Raw genomic sequence first — 19,106 nt, 5'->3', positions numbered from 1 at the left:
CAAAGAGGGCCATCCTACTTTATGATTGAGCAAGCAGTGATTTGTTACTTTCCCTCTGGCCAGTTCAGTTAAGTGAGTTTAGCTTCCAGGTGCCACCACTGCTGCCTGAGTGGGGATATGAGATATTAGAATACAATATTGGCCTCACAAAGGTGTAAGGAGGGGTCAGAGAGGTCAGGAGCAGTACAAAAGGTCATTGAGGAAGGTAGAACTAGCGCTTGTGTATGATAATTTTTGGAGTAAAATTCTATGGGATTTACAGTACTTGGTTTTTGGCAATTGTAGTGCCCAATTGAGTAAAGTCAAACACAAACCTTTCTTTAATACTAAGAACTGGTGCCTTCATTTAAATCTAGCTGCAGATTAACATTCCCAGTGTCACTGAGAGTGGAGCTCTTAACCTTTCTGGCTGCTGTTTGTAAAGGCAGTACAGTATGAGTCACACAGGATACATGTAAGGGAAGGCTATGGGCTGTGGTCACTTTTGGGCTGTAGTCAGCAGTAGGAATGTTCCACTCAGTCCCAGATAACCAGCTCTATCTGTGTTACATCATGTGCTCTCCTCTATGTTCTCACGCCAACAGTACCTGTACACAGTGCTGTCTCCACAAAATACATCCAGTATAAACAACTTTTTTCCAAATGGGCTGCCTCAGGGTAAGGCTTCACAGAATTGTTTTTCTTTAACTGACATTATGGGTCTCTCCCTGAAATGCACTAAATACTGTATACTGTCCATAAATGCTTTTTTGTTTTGTCATAAAACTTTACTTCATCAAAGTCAGAAAACCTGTGGGCCAATTGCAACCATTGAAAGCCACCAGATTATCGCCAGCTGATCTCTTTTTAAACCATCAATACGCTCTAAAATCACCCACAAAGCTGATTTAAATTTCAACCAACATTAGCCAGGAATTTACCATTCCTAACGCGGATGTCAAGGATGTCTTTTAGTCTTGATTGCAGCCCAAAAAAATGTAAGACTATTTCGCCCTCTGGTTGGTATTATCATCAGAACAATTTAGTCCTACTTTATGAGCATTCTAAGGGAGATTTATCTATTTGACAATCATCCCATTCAACTGAAATTAAGTATTTCCTCATGTACCACAGCAAATCAACTGAAGCAATTTACCAAACACATTGTATGAATGGAAAACTGATGTTCTACTCTTATTATTTTATTTGTTTCCAAGTTATGTCATCCATTAAATATAACTGTCTTTAAAATAAAATTCTCTGATATGGTAATTTCTTATCAAGATCGGGGGTCAGTCCTGTAGCATGCGCTCCAGCAGGTATATCTCTCTGGTCACCCCTAAAGCCAACTCCTCCTTTGGTCGTCTCTCCTTCCAGTTCTCTGCTGCCAATGACTGGAACGAACTACAAAAATCTCTGAAACTGGAAACACTTATCTCCCTCACTAGCTTTAAGCACCAGCTATCAGAGCAGCTCCCAGATCACTGCACCTGTACATAGCCCATCTTTAATTTAGCCCAAACTACTACCTCTTCCCCTACTTTATTTATTTATTTTATTTATTTTGCTCCTTTGCACCATATTATTTATATTTTAACTTTGAACTTTCTTCAAATAACAAATCTACCATTCCAGTGTTTTACTTGCTATACTTTATTTACTCTGCCACCATGGCCTTTTTTGCCTTTACCTCCCTTATCTCACATCATTTGCTCACATTGTATATAGTCTTATTTCTTTCTACTGTATCATTGATTGTATGTTGTTTTACCCCATGTGTAACTCTGTGTTTTTGTATGTTGTCGAACTGCTTTGCTTTATCTTGGCCAGGTCGCAATTGTAAATGAGAACTTGTTCTCAACTTGCCTACCTGGTTAAATAAAGGTGAAATAAAAATAAATAAATAAAAATACTTGAAATGTGTAACTAACTCAACTAAATCATGATTGAGTTATGTAATCAATATTTTTTATCAAATTAAAACGTGGTCTATAAAGTTATTTTGAATGGCATACATTATATTATTTTGTCATTTAAAGTGAAACTTTTAAAGAATTATAGACCTACTGCTTCTATATTTTTATACTTAAATAAGTATTTTTACATTCATCAGCCTTACGGTTTCCGATGCTCCTAATGGGTTGATATTTCAATGGGAGCGGGAGTAGAGAATCTTGACCAGCTGTCTGGTATCATAATCACTTGACACGGTAACAACAACGAGAGATCAACTGATCTGCTGGTTTGTCCTTGTGTGTTTTTAGTTGCAGTCATGCTTAGTTTACCCTGCAGGTGCATGTAATCTTTCGTTTTAAGAAATCCAGCGGTAACCTTGCAGGAGCGTGTTAAGTTCTGCCTGTTGGTTGCAATCGAGCCTGTCTTTCTAATCCAGTATGTGGATTGCCGAACATATTTGATTCTCTGTTGATTTCATTCAGTGAGCCTGAGCCTGAGTCTGAGGCAGTGTGAGTGGCTTGTCTGGACAAGACAGGACAGTTATCCCTGTCATTCATAATTGTGTTTCTCAATGAGGAAGAGTTGGGCCTACTTCCTTTTTGGAAATGTAGGATGCCAATTGAGCTACAGAACCATGGTAGGCTACATGCTAATTATTTTTACTTAACTTTGCTTCCTGTTCTGAAAACGACCTCTATTGACATGCCAATTAAACTTAAGACAATTTCAGACTTGGGATGAGGATGAAATTACCATCTGTTGGGCATATCTGTTTTTCTGTGTCTGTGTTCCTAGAGAGAGAGAGAGAGAGAGAGAAGACAGAGGGGCTCTGTGGTTACAGTCAGGCTAACCACACTGTTTGTTTACAATGTGATCTTCCAATCAATTTCTGTGAGAAATGTTGTCTCTGCACTGACTTACTGTAGGTTCTTATCCTACGTACATAGAGACAGAAATAAGAGCAAGGCATTCAACATAAATTGATGACTAAGGCTGTTGAAATCCTGTTCACAGGACACTGCGGGCCAACACACAGTCATGCTGAAGCTCCTTAAAGGTGGCTACAAGCTCCACTCTGTCGATAGACGTGCATGCATGTGCAAGGGCGGAGCCAGGTTTTTGGGGGCAGTGCTCACTTTTGTCCACATCGTCGTTGCGTTCCACCCAGAGAGGAAGTCTGTCTTGTGTAGTACATATCTACTAGGGGGCTTGGGGAGCCAGAGTAGCTTACGAAGCAAGAGGGTCCTTGTGTAGTGTATATCCACTAGGGGGAGCCAGAGTAGCTTACGAAGCAAGAGGGTTCTTGTGTAGTGTATATCCACTAGGGGGAGCCAGAGTAGCTTACGAAGTAAGAGAGCCCTTGTGTAGTGTATATCCACTAGGGGGAGCCAGAGTAGCTTACGAAGCAAGAGAGCCCTTGTGTAGTGTATATCCACTAGGGGGAGCCAGAGTAGCTTACGAAGCAAGAGGGTCCTTGTGTAGTGTATATCCACTAGGGGGAGCCAGAGTAGCTTACGAAGCAAGAGGGTTCTTGTGTAGTGTATATCCACTAGGGGGAGCCAGAGTAGCTTACGAAGTCAGAGAGCCCTTGTGTAGTGTATATCCACTAGGGGGAGCCAGAGTAGCTTACGAAGCAAGAGGGTCCTTGTGTAGTGTATATCCACTAGGGGGAGCCAGAGTAGCTTACGAAGCAAGAGGGTCCTTGTGTAGTGTATACCCACTAGGGGGAGCCAGAGTAGCTTACGAAGCAAGAGGGTCCTTGTGTAGTGTATATCCACTAGGGGGAGCCAGAGTAGCTTACGAAGCAAGAGGATCCTTGTGTAGTGTATATCCACTAGGGGGAGCCAGAGTAGCTTTCGAAGCAAGAGGGTCCTTGTGTAGTGTATATCCACTAGGGGGAGCCAGAGTAGGTTACGAAGCAAGAGAGCCCTTGTGTAGTGTATATCCACTAGGGGGAGCCAGAGTAGCTTACCAAGCAAGAGGGTCCGAGGCACTCTAACTGTAGCTAGCAACAACATTTAAACTTCCGGATCCGGTGTTATATGCCTTTTTGTTGACGAATACTATTTAGCTAGCTACATGTCTGGCTAGTGTTGGTGTTCTATGCTTTACAACACTACTTCTGCTACTACAGAAGCAGATGCAAACATGTCTCTCTAAGAATTGCAATTGATAGAGCCTGAACAGCGAGTTGAAGTGCTCTTACTAAGAGAGGACGATGGAGAATGCATGTCTCTTGTCCAACGTATGTGAAACATTGACGAGGAAAGACCTTTTTAATACTTTCGAATGTCGGTTGCCAGATTTGACAATTTGCTTCAGCGGCTTGCCCTTTATCTCACACAAGAGAAATTTACAGCTTGCCCGTAAGTGCTGCAGAATGGCTGTCTGTGTCTTGCTGCAAGTTATAAGCTAGGAATCTTTACAGGTTGTACCATCGTCACGGAAGTGTGCCAGGCTATCTGGCATGTCCTGAAGGAGGATTTTGTTACTTATCCTTCCATGGCAAAATGGGCAGAAATCGTCGGAGAGTTTGGGGATCGTTGGAGTTATCCGTTTTGTGCAGGAGCTGTCGACTGAAAACATATTCGGATGCGAGCTCCAACGAACTCTGGCAGCGAGTACTACAACTACAAGGCCTTTTCCTCAATAGTCCTGATGGCAGTCTGCAAAGCAAGGTACCGCTTCACCATGATCGACATGGTCGGAAGGGAGATGTGGGAATCTTCTCACAAAGAAAGTTTGGCTCCCAACTCATTGCATTCCAGCTGCCGCTACCAAGACCAGAGTGCTTGCTGGGGACCCAAACACATATGTCTTTGTGGAGATGAGGCATCCCCTCTGAGGGCAAACCTGATGCGACCATATCCAGGTAAGATACGCTAAATACATGTGACTATACATATGATGTGAAAAGAGTAAGAGGATGGGGGCCTACAGTATGTCCAAAGCATAGGCTACACAGTTGTTACAGTACACATTTGATAGCTTTCATGTTCCTGTTCAATACTAATGGAGTACGCTTCTTTTATTCAAAGGTTCTTCAGGCCTTGATGACGGCAAGAATATCGACAACTGCCGCCACTCAAGAACCAGAAGAACTTCAGAGAAATGTTTTGGGATCCTTGCTGGAATATGGAGGGTCCTGGGACGAGCTCTTGAGGTTGATTCAGAGAAAGCTGAGACCATTGTGAAGGCCTGCATGGCCCTCCACAACTACCTTTGCACCACAGACACTACTGACACTGACAACACGGTACATCCACCCCACGTTTGTTGACCACTCCATAACGACTGGGGACCTGCGTCCAGGAGAGTGGAGACAGGTGGTAGAAGGGGACACCAGCTACCTGGACTTAAGAAACATGTCGGCAGACAGGGCAACCAGTGTTGCTATAGACGTGCGCAACAACCTAGAGAACTACTTCCTCACACCAGCTGGTCAAGTGTCTTTCCAGGATGCTGCGATCACGCGTGGCACCCTACAGTAAATGTTGGAGTGTGGTTTGCAAAATATGTTCTCTTCCTCTGGTTGATTACTGTTTTATATGTCATGTTGTGAGCTCCACACTTTGTTTTGCAGTTGGATTTGGCTGTTTTACTTATTCACACTTTACAAATCACATAGTCTACCATAATGACAGTTACTTTATCCTTGTGTTTTTTAGTTTGTAATATATTTTTTGGAGGCTAGACCCTTATGAAATTTACATAACCTTCTGTTATGTGTAGTGGCCTTTCAATGAATGGCTGTTCAGCTGTAGACAATAAGGCTAGACCCTGGAGCCATTTACCTAATTAACATAATACAAGGTTGTACATAGTCATGTGAAGTGACCTTTTAATGGAGACCTTCCTGTTATGGTACATGGGTGAGAATGGCTGTCCAGCTGTAGACAGTAAGGACAGACCCCCAAGACATGAACCTCATCTACAGTTGAAGTCGGAAGTTTACATACACCTTAGCCAAATACATGTAAACTCAGTTTTTCACAATTCCTGACATTTAATTCCAGTAAAAATTCCCTGTCTAAGGTCAGTTTAGGATCACCACTTTATTTTAAGAATGTGAAATGTCAGAATAATAGTAGAGAGAATTATTTATTTCAGCTTTTATTTCTTTCATCACATTTCAAGTGGGTCAGAATACTCAATTAGTATTTGGTAGCATTGCCTTTAAATTGTTTAACTTGGGTCAAACGTTTCGGGTAGCCTTCCACAAGCTTTCCACAATAAGTTGGGTGAATTTTGGCCCATTCCTCCTGACAGAGCTGATGTAACTGAGTCAGGTTTGTAGGCCTCCTTGCTCTCAGATGTTTTTTCAGTTCTGCCCATAAATGTTTTATATGATTGATGTCAGGGCTTTGTGATGGCCACTCCAATACCTTGACTTTGTTGTCCTTAAGCCATTTTTCCACAACTTTGGAAGTATGCTTGGGGTCTTTGTCCATTTGGAAGACCCATTTGCGACCAAGCTTTAACTTCCTGACTGATGTCTTGAAATGTTGCTTCAATATATCCACATAATTTTCCTAACTCATGATGCCGTCTATTTTGTGAAGTGTACCATTCCCTCCTGCAGCAAAGCACCCCCACAACATGATGATGCTACCCCCGTGCTTCACGGTTGGGATGGTGTTCTTCAGCTTGCAAGCATAATCCTTTTTCCTCCAAACACAACGATGGTCATTATGGCCAAACAGTTCTATTTTTGTTTCATCAGACCAGAGGACATTTCTCCAAAAAGTACGGTCTTTGTCCCCATGTGCAGTTGCAAACCGTAGTCTGGCTTTTTTATGACAGTTTTGGAGCAGTGGCTTCTTCCTTGCTGAGCGGCCTTTCAGGTTATGTCGATATTGGACTCGTTTTACTGTGGATATAGATACTTTTGTACCTGTTTCCTCCAGCATCTTCACAGGGTCATTTGCTGTTGTTCTGGGATTGATTTGCACTTTTTGCACCTACAAGTACGTTCATCTCTAGGAGACAGAACACGTCTCCTTCCTGAGCGGTATGACGGCGCGTGGTCCCATGGTGTTATTACTTGCGTGCTATTGTTTGTACAGATGAACGTGGTACTTTCAGGTGTTTGGAAATTGCTCCCAAGGATGAACCAGACTTGTGGAGGTCTACAATTTTGAAGGTAGGCCTTGAAATACATCCAGAGGTACACCTCCAATTTACTTAATTAATATAAATTATGTCAATTAGCCTATCAGAAGCTTCTAAAGCCATAACACAATTTTCTGGAATTTTTCCAAGCTGTTTAAAGGCACAGTCAACGTAGTGTATGTAATCTTCTGACCCACTAGAATTGTGATACAGTGATATTTCAATAAGTGAAATAATCTGTCTGTAAACAATTGTTGGAAAAATTACTTGTGACATGCACAAAGTAGATGTCCTAACCGACTTGCCAAAACAATAGTTTGTTAATAAGAAATTTGTGGAGTGGTTGAAAAACGAGTATTATTGACTCCAACCTAAGTGTATGTAAACTTCCGACTTCAACTGTACATAGCTCATGTACAAAGCAGTACAAGTTTACTGAGTGACTGATTCAGAACAGTAATATGTTCTGCAACAAGTACAAATAACCAGACAAAGACATTTGCAGACCTTTTAGATATTTATTTACGATCATAAGCGGAAATATCAGGCGGAAAATGGTCCAATATAAAACACAATGTAATACACAGATTGAAAGTGTGATGAAATAAGAGAAAAAACACAAAGTAAACAGCAGTAAATTACCTACCACCTTAACATGTGAATGAGAAAATAAGTAAATATAAAAAAACATGCAAAATAACCCCAGTAAATTACCCACCACCTAAAGTGTAAATAAGAAAAAAGCACATAACAGAAGTTTTTGAGGGGTAGGGTGCTCTGTCTCACTCGAGAACGAATGGAGTGGGGATGCTCAGGAGTATTTCTGTCTGTAATAAAGCCCTTTTGTGTGGAAAAACTTATTGTGATTGGTTAGGCCTGGTTCCAACGTGGGTGGGCTTATGCCCACGCCCCTGCCCAGTCATGTGAAATCCATAGATTAGGGCCTAATGAATATATTTCAACTGACTGATTTCCTTCTATGAACTGTAACTCAGTTGCGTTTATATTTTTGTTCAGTATACATCGTCATGTCCCGGACAAATGGGAGACATTTATCAGGAGGAATACCACCCATGGCACTATGTCATAGATGGCCTTTGCTGGACACTGCTGCCTCTTTCTGTAACTCCTGATGGTAGGGTTGGGGGGGCAATGCAAATAGTCTGGATAGCCATTTGATTAGATGTTCAGGAGTCTTATGGCTTGGGGATAGAAGCTGTTTATAAGCCTCTTGGAGCTAGACTTGGTGCTCCGGTACCGCTTGTTGTGCGGTAGCAGAGAGAACAGTCTATTACTAGGGTGACTAGAGTTTTGACCAATTTTTAGGGCCTTCCTCTGACACCGCCTGGTATAGAGGTCCTGGATGGCAGGAAGCTTGGCCCCAGTGATGAACAGGGTCGTACGCACTACCCTCTGTAGTGCCTTGCGGTCGGAGGCCGAGCAGTTGCCATACCAGGCTGTGATGCAACCCATCAGGATGCTCTCGATGGTGCAGCTGTAGAACCTTTTGAGGATCTGAGGACCCATGCGGGAATAGGTTTTGTCGTGCCCTCTTCACGACTGTCTTTGGTGTGGTGTATTCATGCATCTCAATAAACTATAACCTTAAAATGCTTTTTTTCCTTGTACAGTTGTGTAGATAGATTCATCACTGATCCTACTACCTTCATCCATCTCAGACTTACTCCCATCTGAGCTACCTGCCATGGCTACCTCATTCTCAGTACAGCTTTGCACATCCACCAACCAAACGCACCACTGCGTTCACTTTCGAAACCGAATGTTATGATCGAACACAAAATACAAAAAATGTCAGTGTCTAAAATCAAATTCGCCGCCCGAAGCGACCTCAAAGAAGCGTATTACAAGGAGCCGCCCCTTTTGTGATGAAAAACGACATTGCAATGCTGTGCTACGCTCCGTGCCCTCCGTCTCTGTAGTGTGTGAATTGAGCTTAACACTCAATAATTAGCCTATACCATTGGGGCACAGGGGCGGAAATCCCGGGGACACGACCCCCCCCCATCCTGGTAAAAATATGATTTGTCACCCCCAATATATCACTGAAACATAACTATGTAATTTAAATAATATTAATAATACGCAATGAAAGCAATTGTGCTGATTATAGACACTTAATAGCTTGTTTTTAAGTTTCAAAAGATTGCGACCCCCCCACCCTTTGCCTCACAATGGTTTGATCCACTGCCAGTTCCTTAGCTTGCGAGGTAACGTAGAGGTCGTATCTACTGTCTGAAAGGCACTCAATGCACGTAACTGACATGAGGTTAATCCAGTCAATCGCGCACACACACTAGCTGAATATGCAGAGCTAGCGCGCAAATATTAACTATTAAGCTAGCTAGTACCTATTCCATTTATGTGGCGTCGTCAAAGATGGAATCTTTGCTATCGTCAATTTATTCCAAGATCAGCATGCATGTAAGTTAGTTCTTCAAAGTCCCTGTGATAAGGTTAGTGATAAACTGAACAGAACTACACTCTCTTCCACCATTGTTTTAAATATATTTAATGGTCTCGTTGCAAAAGCTAAATTGTCGCAAGGGAACTTTTATTTATATATTTTATTTCACCTTTATTTAACCCGGGTAGCAAAGATTATAGCAAACACCACTGAATTGGTGCTCGCTAGCTTTGCAAATTCAGTTATTGTTAGAAGCCAGCCAATATGAAACAAACGATTAAAATTACAAAAGGTTGCAGCATATGTTGTGTAAATGGTGAACTCATACAGCTGTCAACTCTTGTCACTGCAATCCGTTTCACATTTGCTAGCTACCTTTTAGATCGAAGCCCATATAGAATGATAGAAGATAAGATGATAGAAGCCCATCTCCTACTGTAAATAACCTACATACTGTGTGTGTGTAGCCAACCAGGTAGAAAAATGGCAGAAAAAAGACGGACATCAGAGTATTTTTCAGTACACCAAAACGCAAAGTAAGAACCCTAGTAGCCTAATATCTCAAAGACTAGTTGATAAAATGTTCATCAGAAAAAAATGAAATTCTAATGGAAATGTTTCACAATGATGTCATTAGGCAGAGCAGGCAACAGATGGCACACAGACAGCAGAGTTGGGGACAGATATGCAGGGACAGACTGGCAGAGACAGGGAGTCTCAGGTAAGTTTGTTGAGTCTTTGTTTGGCAACATTATGAAAGGTTCTCCATTTTTTTTACTTGTAAAATAGGAACATAATTGGAAAATGCCATGGATACCCCCACTCTCAACTTAAACTGGTGACTGAACTAAGATTTGTTAAAGGCAATGGTATTGCTGTTGTGATTAGTTGTGTAGTTTTGGGTACCGGTAGTTAGGAGTACGGCAAACACCTTATTTCTTTGGTTCCTCAATATACATTTACCATATTAAACGTAGGCTATGTGTTACAGCACTACTTTTGGTGTCCCCCTCAGGAATTGCTCTTGAGAAAATGTAATGTAATTGTCCCCTCCAAAGTTGATATCAGATTTTCGCCCCTGTTGGGGCATTCAACTGTTGTGTTACTGCCTGTCACAATAAGAGCCCAATACAGAGCTCTACAAACACAAAGTCCTCTGCCATGTCGTCTGTATGCACATGTGATGGCATTCAAATTTGACCTGTTACTTGTAGCCACTGTCATTTGCATCACCATTCATAACAATGGCGCTCTCGCTCTGTTTTGTCCTCTGTCGTTCTGGGTTGAAGATATACAGTATTTTGTTGTCAGTGAACCTACATTATGTTGCATATCTTGTTTACAGTAATTGAACATACCGGTAGTTGTTATCATATAGTCTTATGGTGTTCTGCATGGTGCTACATGATACTGTTGTCATATGTCAGATAAGAGAATATCTGTCTTTACTGTAGACATGGTCTACTCAGCTGTACCTTATAGCTGTATCTCATGTGATCGGAGCAGATAACAACATAAATTAATAATAACTATCTAGGTTACTCTGAGGGAGGAACCAGAGAGAATGAGAGTAAATTGAGACAACGTTTGTTGCCTGCCTACTGTTCTGTTTCCTAGGCCCTAGTGTTCCATTTCCAACAATCCCCTTATAATCCCCTTCCCCTCCAGGTTCCTATCCCAGATATTTAGTGGCGTACAGGATGTCAAAAAGTTATGACGCAAGTGGACTGTTGGGAGCCCTTTTTATGTGGAAATAGTCCTCCTTTCAGGAAAAGGATGTTTGTTTGTGATGCTTGAAAGCTCTCTATTAAACGTACAGTATGTTTCCCACATTGTTCTTTCATTCAGGAAAAACAGACTCTGTGTCAAGAGACAGTCATCCCTTTTTTCCATTTATCAATTGGACTTTGTCAAAGACTTTGGTCATGAGGCCTTAATGTGTATTCCAAAAAACATAAATTATAACGACACAGGGCAGGACCCAGATGCAGACACAGTGTAACGATGTAGGCTGAGAGTCGGGAAGCAAGTTCAGGGAGTGAATACTTTTAATAAATAAATGACCAGAACAAGAAACACGAACAATGCACCAACATGAAACAGGAACAGAAACAATGACAACTGGGGAAGAAACCAAAGGGAGTGACATATATAGGGCAGGTAATCAAGGAGGTGATGGAGTCCAGGTGAGTGTCATTATGCGCAAATGCGCGTAACAATGGTGACAGGTGTGCGCCATAAACGAGCAGCCTGGTGACCTAGCGGGAGCACACGTGACAGTACCCCGGCGCGCGGCTTCAGCTGGAGGACGCTGACCAAGATGATGATTCCGGGGATCAGGAGCAGACCAGTCACCTCTGCTAAGGCGCGGGACCCTGTCGATCTGGCTAAGGGCGGGAGCATGATGACCTAGAGGGCCGGAGAGAGAGCATATGTAACACACAGGAGACAGATGGTTCAAGTCTCTGATATTTATTAAAATACAAGGGGCAGGCAATAGGCAGGTCGAGGACAGGCAGAAGTTCATTAACCAGGTCAGAGTCCGAAAGAGGCAGGCTCAAGGTCAGGGCAGGATGAATGGTCAGGCAGACGGGCTAAGTGTCAGGACAGGCAGAAAAGGTCGAAACCGGGAGGGCTAAAAAACAGACTAGGAAAAACAAGAGCACGGCAAAAACATGCTAGCATGCTTGACGAGACGAACTGGCAACAGAGAACTCATGTATAAATACGCTGGGGAAGATGGGCGACACCTGGAGGGGGTGTAGACAAGCGCAAAGACAGGTGAAACAGATCAGGGTGTGACCGAAATAGGACAGCACTCCAGTAAATAAACTTAAATTGACATATTTTTATTGCCGCCCAAACGTTTCAAGTATGAACCCTTCTTCAGAATAAAAGGCAATGGCAGTCAATGTCACAACAAGACCACACAGGTGGGCATAATATGTATTCCAATGTAAGGTCCATTGATTAATATGCGTGAATGAAACGGAGTCAGAAAGGACATTGTAGACTAATATGAGTGGTTTCAATATGTATTTATGACCTTTATTTAACAATCCTACTGGTGGATATAAGCCTAGAGGAGAATGACGTGTTTGAGAACTAGAAGCCCAAATGAAGGTGCCCGCTGGCTGCAGTCCACATCGTCACATGTTCTCTCTGTGACTTTTTCACGCACTGTTCATTTTTTTACTTTACCCGTAATTCTGTTACCAAATTTAGCATCTGCACTGTTCTTTCATTACATGTTTTTTTTTGTGTGTGTGTGGAAATGGTTAAAAGTAGTCCTTATGCATATAGTTGTATGGTTGGTTTAACTTTACAATCATTGGTTTTGTTGTGGCATACATTTTAAAGTGAAATATCTGAGTCTCAGCGTAATTCCGTTACTGTGGAATTGCCCTTTAGTCCAAGTTCTGTTGCTAATGAAAGTGTGTCTGATCAAGTTACTGTAGCTGCAAAGAGTGTCAATAAGCTTTAATTCTGAACGCTTGAATCAGAGCTCTTGTGAAACGGGGACCTCAATTTTGGCAAGGCTTTTCATAGCGTGGCATGTGGGATAGAGCTTTTCATTGAAACATAAGTAGTACCTCATCTAATAGTGTGCTGTGTCATTTGAAATGTGGCATCAGATGTGCTAGTCATCACCACGGCAGACCTTTCAATGTCACTGTCAGAGGCCCTTCAGGTCCATGTTATTTATATGCCAGACAACAACTCAGCAGTCTATTGACTTTGGTGTCACTTGCACTTTTCACTTTCCAGAGGATTGGGTATACATGGATGGATTATTTCTTCACGTCCTCTGTCTCAGCTACTCCATAATGATTTCCATTTAAGCTGTTAAATGTAAAAAGTACAGAAGACTCGAGGATTACGTTTGAGGATTTTTGCGGCCTGTATACTGTGTACACACTTTTTATGCTAAGCTAATAGCTGAGTGGAATAAATGTGTCAAATCAAATTGTATTTGTCACAATCACGTGTTTAGCAGATGTTATTGCGGATGTAGTGAAATTCTTGTGTCTCTAGCTCTAACAGTGCAGTAATATCTAACAAGTAATATCTAACAATTTCACAACAATACACACATCTAAAGTAAAGGAATGGAATTAAGAATATATAAATATTGGGCGAGCAATGTCAGAGCGGCATAGACTAACATACAGTAGAATAGGACAGAATACAGTATATACATATGAGATGAGTAATGCAAAATATGTAAACATTATTAAAGTGACTAGTGTTCCATTATTAAAGTGCCCAGTGATTCCAAGTCTATGTATATAGGGCAGCAGCCTCTAATGTGCTAGTGATGGCTGTTTAACAGAATTTAACAGTCTGATGACCTTGAGATAGAAGCTGTTTTTCTGTCTCTCGGTTCCAGTTTTGATGCACCTGTCCTGACCTCGTCTTGTGGATGGTAGCGGGGTGAACAGTCAGTGGCTCAGGTGGTTGTTGTCCTTGATGATCTTTTTGGCCTTCCTGTGACATTGGGGGCTGTAGGTGTCCTGGAGGGCAGGTAGTTTGCCCCCGGTGATGCATTGGGCAGACCACACCACCCTCTGGAGAGCCCTGCGGTTGAGGGTGGTGCAGTTGCCGTACCAAGCTGTGATACAACACGACAGGATTCTCTCAATTGTGTGTGTGTGTGTGTGTGTGTGTGTGTGTGTGTGTGTGTAGGGTCATGCTCTGTAAGCTCATTGAGCTGTGTTTCAGGGCACAGAATTAAAGTAGCTAAAGCTGCACCCTCCCCCTCCCTTCCCCTCTCCCTCCTCTACCCCTCCCTCCAGTGAGTGGATGAGGGGTCAAGAGCGCAAGGGCTGATGCTGCTCCACTGCCTCCAGACAGGACAGAGAAAGGATGTCCACAACTCTGGAGCATCTGATTCCCAGGGCACCAAAGACACCTTAACCAAATCTGCTACAGAAAGCTACCTAGCACAGAACAGACAGAAATTCATAGAGAACTGTGTTACACAGATTGAAGTCAACTCAGTTGAAGGGGGGCTAGGCAGAGCAGATTGAGCTCTGTAACTACTGAGGTTTACAGTAGCATACTGGAAGAGTGTTGTGGACCCCAGCTGCACCTCCCCCCTGGTATGGAGCGTGGGGAGGGTTCACGACGATCAGGTGAGCTCATCTGTGTGATAAACCCTATGAAATAATCAGGCTAGACATATTTTCATATTCATTATCTGGTCTGTAGTAAGAATTTTGCTCACGGCCACAGCTGTTTTGTCTTGTTGTGGAAGCTTTGGTTAAGCCATCATCATGTATGTGTTTGTTCGGTCTGTCCTTGTGTATTGTACTATAGTTGTTAGTCTGTGGTACGTATATCTGTGTTTACATTAGTGCTGGGGGGGACCGAGGGTTAAATATAGGGATTTGATATCTCTCTCTGTGTCTGTGCGTCTTACCTTCAGGCTCAGGTGTGCTAGGCTAGGCAGCTTATGAATCTGTCACTGTGGAGGCTTAACGAGTTATAAACAGCTCTCATTGTCATTTATTATTATAGAGGCCGCAACACTTCACTTCCCACTACCTGATGAGATTGTGTTGTTGTGGACAGATTTTTCAACATTTGGGTGGCTTTAAATAGTGAAAATGTCTGTTAAATCAGCCAAATGGTTAATATTTGAGAGAGACAGATTTTGTCTACATTGGAGTTAAATTAAGATATTCCTAGTGTCTGAAATTCCTACCTTGAAGTTATTCACTTAAGCCAACGGCAAAATGTCTTATTATCATACAATTTGGCAAGCACTTCTACTGTATGTTCAGAGCTGTTCATCTCAGTCAACAGAACAAACATACTGTAAATCAATAGGATTATATCCCAGAATGAATGCATAAACCTGAACCTGTCCACCTCCCTAGATTGACACAGTGTCAACTCCCCTTTGTCTAATTTATCGATGTAGCCTGATATAACTGGTACCTATGCCTTCCCTGTGTGTGGAATGAACAGAGCAGATGGTGATGGATGGTTCTACCACTGCCCTCGTCTTCTCTTCGGAAGACTTTCCTCAGCCTACTGTAAAATGTCCTGGCTGTCTGTCAATTGTATTTAGTGTGCTAGTTTTGCTTTGCCAAACTCATGTAGTTAGAAACAGCGACTGTGGAAAGAGACTACCCACTGGAAACAAACTGTTTGAATCAACATTGTTTCAACGTAATTTGTCAACGTATTGTGATGTGGAATCTCTACCTGGAAAAAAATATATTGGATTCGAATCACAGGATTATGTCATCATTGTGACCAATCTTTAGCATAGACAAACCTTGTAAAATATGTTGAATTTTAACCTTTGAAACAATATCAGATCTTCAACATTATATCTACTATATGTATATCATCACTTTTGCTATACAGTAAATAGCCTATTAACTTATCGTCACGTTAAAAAATTATGTTGGATTCACGTCTCCAACTAAACCCCAAATAAAAGTTAAAGAATAGGATTAAGCCATTGGCTCAGATTAAATTATCCAAGCATTATACATGATATGACCAAAAGTATGTGGACAACATCTCATTCCAACATCATGGGCATTAATATGGAATCGGTTTCCCCTTTGCTGCTATAACAGCCTCCACTCTTCTGGGAAGGCTTTCCACTCGATGATGGAACATTGGAAAGGGCCTCCCCAAACTGTTACCACAAAGTTGGAAGAACATAATCGTTTAGAATGTCATTGTATGCTGTAAAATTAAAATGTCCCTTCACTGGAACTAAGGGCCCTAGCCTGAATCATAAAAATCAGCCCCAGACCATTATTCCTCCTCCACAAAACTTTACAGTTGAAATAATGCATTCGGGCTAGGTAGCGTTCCCCTGGCATCCGCCAAACCAAATTCGTCCGTCGGACTGCCAGATGGTGAAGCGTGATTCATCACTCTAGAGAACACGTTTCCTCTGCTCCAGAGTCCTATGGCGGTGAGCTTTACACCACTCCAGCCAACGCTAGTCATTGCGCATGGTGAACTTAGGCTTGTGTGCGGCTGCTCAGCCATGGAAACCCATTTCATGAAGCTCCCGACGATCAGTTATTGCGCTGACCTTGCTTCCAGAGGCAGTTTGGATCACTGTAGTGAGTGTTGCTACCGAGGACAGATGATTTTTGCGCTCTTCAGCACTCGGCGGTCCCATTCTGTGAGCTTGTGTGGCCGACCACTTTGCGGCTGAGCCTTTGTTGCTCCTAGATATTTCCACTTCACAATAACAGCACTTACAGTTGACCGCGGCAGCTCTAGCGGGGCCGAAATTTGACAAACTGACTTGTTGGAAAGGTGGCATCCTATGACGTTGCCACGTTGACAGTCACTGAGCTCTTCGTTAAGGCCGTTCTACTGCCAATGTTTCACTATGAGATTGCATGGCTGTGTGCTCGATTTTATAAACGGGCTAGCAACGGATGTGGCTGAAATAGCCGAATCCACTAATTTGAAAGGTTGCCTACTGTAACTATAAATGTCTTCTTATGCAATCATAGAAACCGTGCATGTCTGTGGAGATCTTCACAATTGCTATAATAATCTATGCAGAATCTCGAACAGCATCGATCACTTGCACTATGTAATTGTTATATAATCTCAACTGCAATCCAGGACATTTGGTTGTTGTAACGTATACGCTTGGAGTCAGGAAGAAAGTGCAGAAGGCGAGTTTAATGATGCGAGAAGGCAGATTAACAAAACAGGAGACGCGTACTGACCAAAACCAACACAGCCAGATGACTGAGGCTACTGAGGGTTAAATAAAGGGAGAGTAATCAAGGTGATGAGATCCAGGTGTGCATAACGATGGGGAGCAGGTGTGCATAACGATGGTTGCCAGGTGTGCGTGATGATAGTTGCCAGGACTGGTGGTTAGTAGACTGGCGCTGTCTAGCGCTGGAGCAGGAGTAGGCGTGACAGTTGTGCTATTAGATGAAACACAGTGATAACACATTAAGTCAGGGTTTCCCAAGCTCAGTCCTCGGGGCCCCAAGGGGTGGAAGTTTTGGTTTTTGCCCTAACACGACACAGCTGATTCAAATAATCAGCTAATCATCAAGCTTTGAATCAGCTGTGTAGTGTTAGGGTAAAAACAAAGATGTGCACCCCTTGGGGTTTGGGAAACACTGCATTTAAGTTGTTGTATAAATATCTGACATTGTATTCCCATTTGAACTTTGCTGTGTTTTTAAATGGTTGAAAGCGCAGTGATAACACATTTGAGAATTCAACAAACTTCTGGCTGTCTTTTTGAGTGGATGAATAAAGGTTGAAATCTCATTGATCAACATCTCAATCAAATATTACCCAATTTCCATGTTGGAATTACGTGGTGTGTCCAGTGTGTACTGTAGGGCAAATTAAATATGTATTACAAAGAAATCCAATACTTGAGAAATTGTGCACTTTTCATTGAAACCCTCTTGGGACGTAACGTCCCATCTCATTTACAAGGAAGTCTCTGTAATGGAAATGGTTGATATGTTGTGATGATTAATAGCAGATTGGCGAAACTCCTTTTATGGAACTATGTCTGCTGTTATAGGCCTGAATACTACACTTCATAATGAGATGATAACATTGAAATGTTCGTTATCACTGCATCTCACCTCTTATTTTACACCAGGTGGAGAGGAATCATGGGGAAATAACATTGTATTACAGTATCACAAAAAGAGAAAGTTTTGTTCAGGGTAGTTTGTCCTTATTCATCATACTGTACAGGAGATCTACAGTGTCATTCTCATTGAACAGTGTCATTAGCAGCCTCATCAGCGGCACACGATAGCACTGATTTCTCTCGTCACAGCATAACCCCATAGGACATTACTACGGAAATGACAATCAACATGACTTTGTCTGGACTGCAGAGCTTTTCTTTATCGGTTGCAGAGGAAAGTGGTGTTTGTGTTGTTTCATAAGAAATGTAGTTTAAAAAAAAATTGCAATATTTTGGTACCATTAAAATCAATAAGATACCATGAAATCAATAAGATACCATGAAATCAATAAGATACCATGAAATCAATAAGATACCATGAAATCAATAACATACCATGAAATCAATAGTGATTGGACAGACAAGTATAGTAGAGATGTTTTCTTTCTCCTTTTCTGTTGTCTCCCAGGAGATGTCACTCCCAGAGAGAGCAGCCCTTTCATCAACAACACTGACCACGACCAAGAAAACTACTACGATGGCAAGAACATGGCTCTCTTTGAGGTAATCCACATGTCAAGGCTTTTGATATCATAATATAATTCATTACCACATAGGTTTTATGCCACTTTAATGTAAAGTGAGAGCGACGTGCTTACATGGATTATATTGTAGAATACATATCATCCTAACATTTGTTGCTTTTTTTTGTTCTGTACTTGGATGTCTTCAATGCCATGACGTCCCGATTCAATCTCGTTGTATCCTTATTGACAGGAAGAGATTGAGAGCAACCCCATGGTGTCCTCCCTCCTCAACAAGCTGGCTAACTACACCAACCTCACCCAGGGGGTCACTGAGCATGAGGAGTATGAAAATGAGGAGGGGGTTACAAAGATTAGAGTCAAGGTACGGACCACATGACCGTTGTGCATTATTGAGAAGTTCTCCTGGTGGGTACTTTGTGGGAGA

General features: G+C 42.1%; 1 protein-coding gene across 4 annotated transcripts in view; it reads left to right on the top strand.

Moving 5' to 3' along the window:
* The window catches only part of LOC106569207 (solute carrier family 12 member 7), a 44,565-nt gene that overhangs the window by 2,271 nt on the left and 23,188 nt on the right, over nucleotides 1-19,106 (top strand). For 2 of the 4 annotated variants that reach the window (XM_014140332.3, XM_014140329.3), the window contains exons 2-3: nucleotides 18,604-18,698; nucleotides 18,912-19,043. The exons of 1 other annotated variant lie outside the window; for it this stretch is intronic. In XM_014140332.3, coding sequence (XP_013995807.1) covers nucleotides 18,604-18,698; nucleotides 18,912-19,043 — 227 coding nt within the window. The remainder of the gene's footprint in view (nucleotides 1-18,603; nucleotides 18,699-18,911; nucleotides 19,044-19,106) is intronic. One more of the 4 variants, XM_082960886.1, reaches the window with a different exon arrangement.

Source organism: Salmo salar, chromosome 14 (genome assembly GCF_965601325.2).
Source record: "Salmo salar chromosome 14, fSalSal1, whole genome shotgun sequence".
NCBI lineage: Eukaryota > Metazoa > Chordata > Actinopteri > Salmoniformes > Salmonidae > Salmo > Salmo salar.
This window is presented reverse-complemented; position numbering and strand designations above follow the sequence as displayed.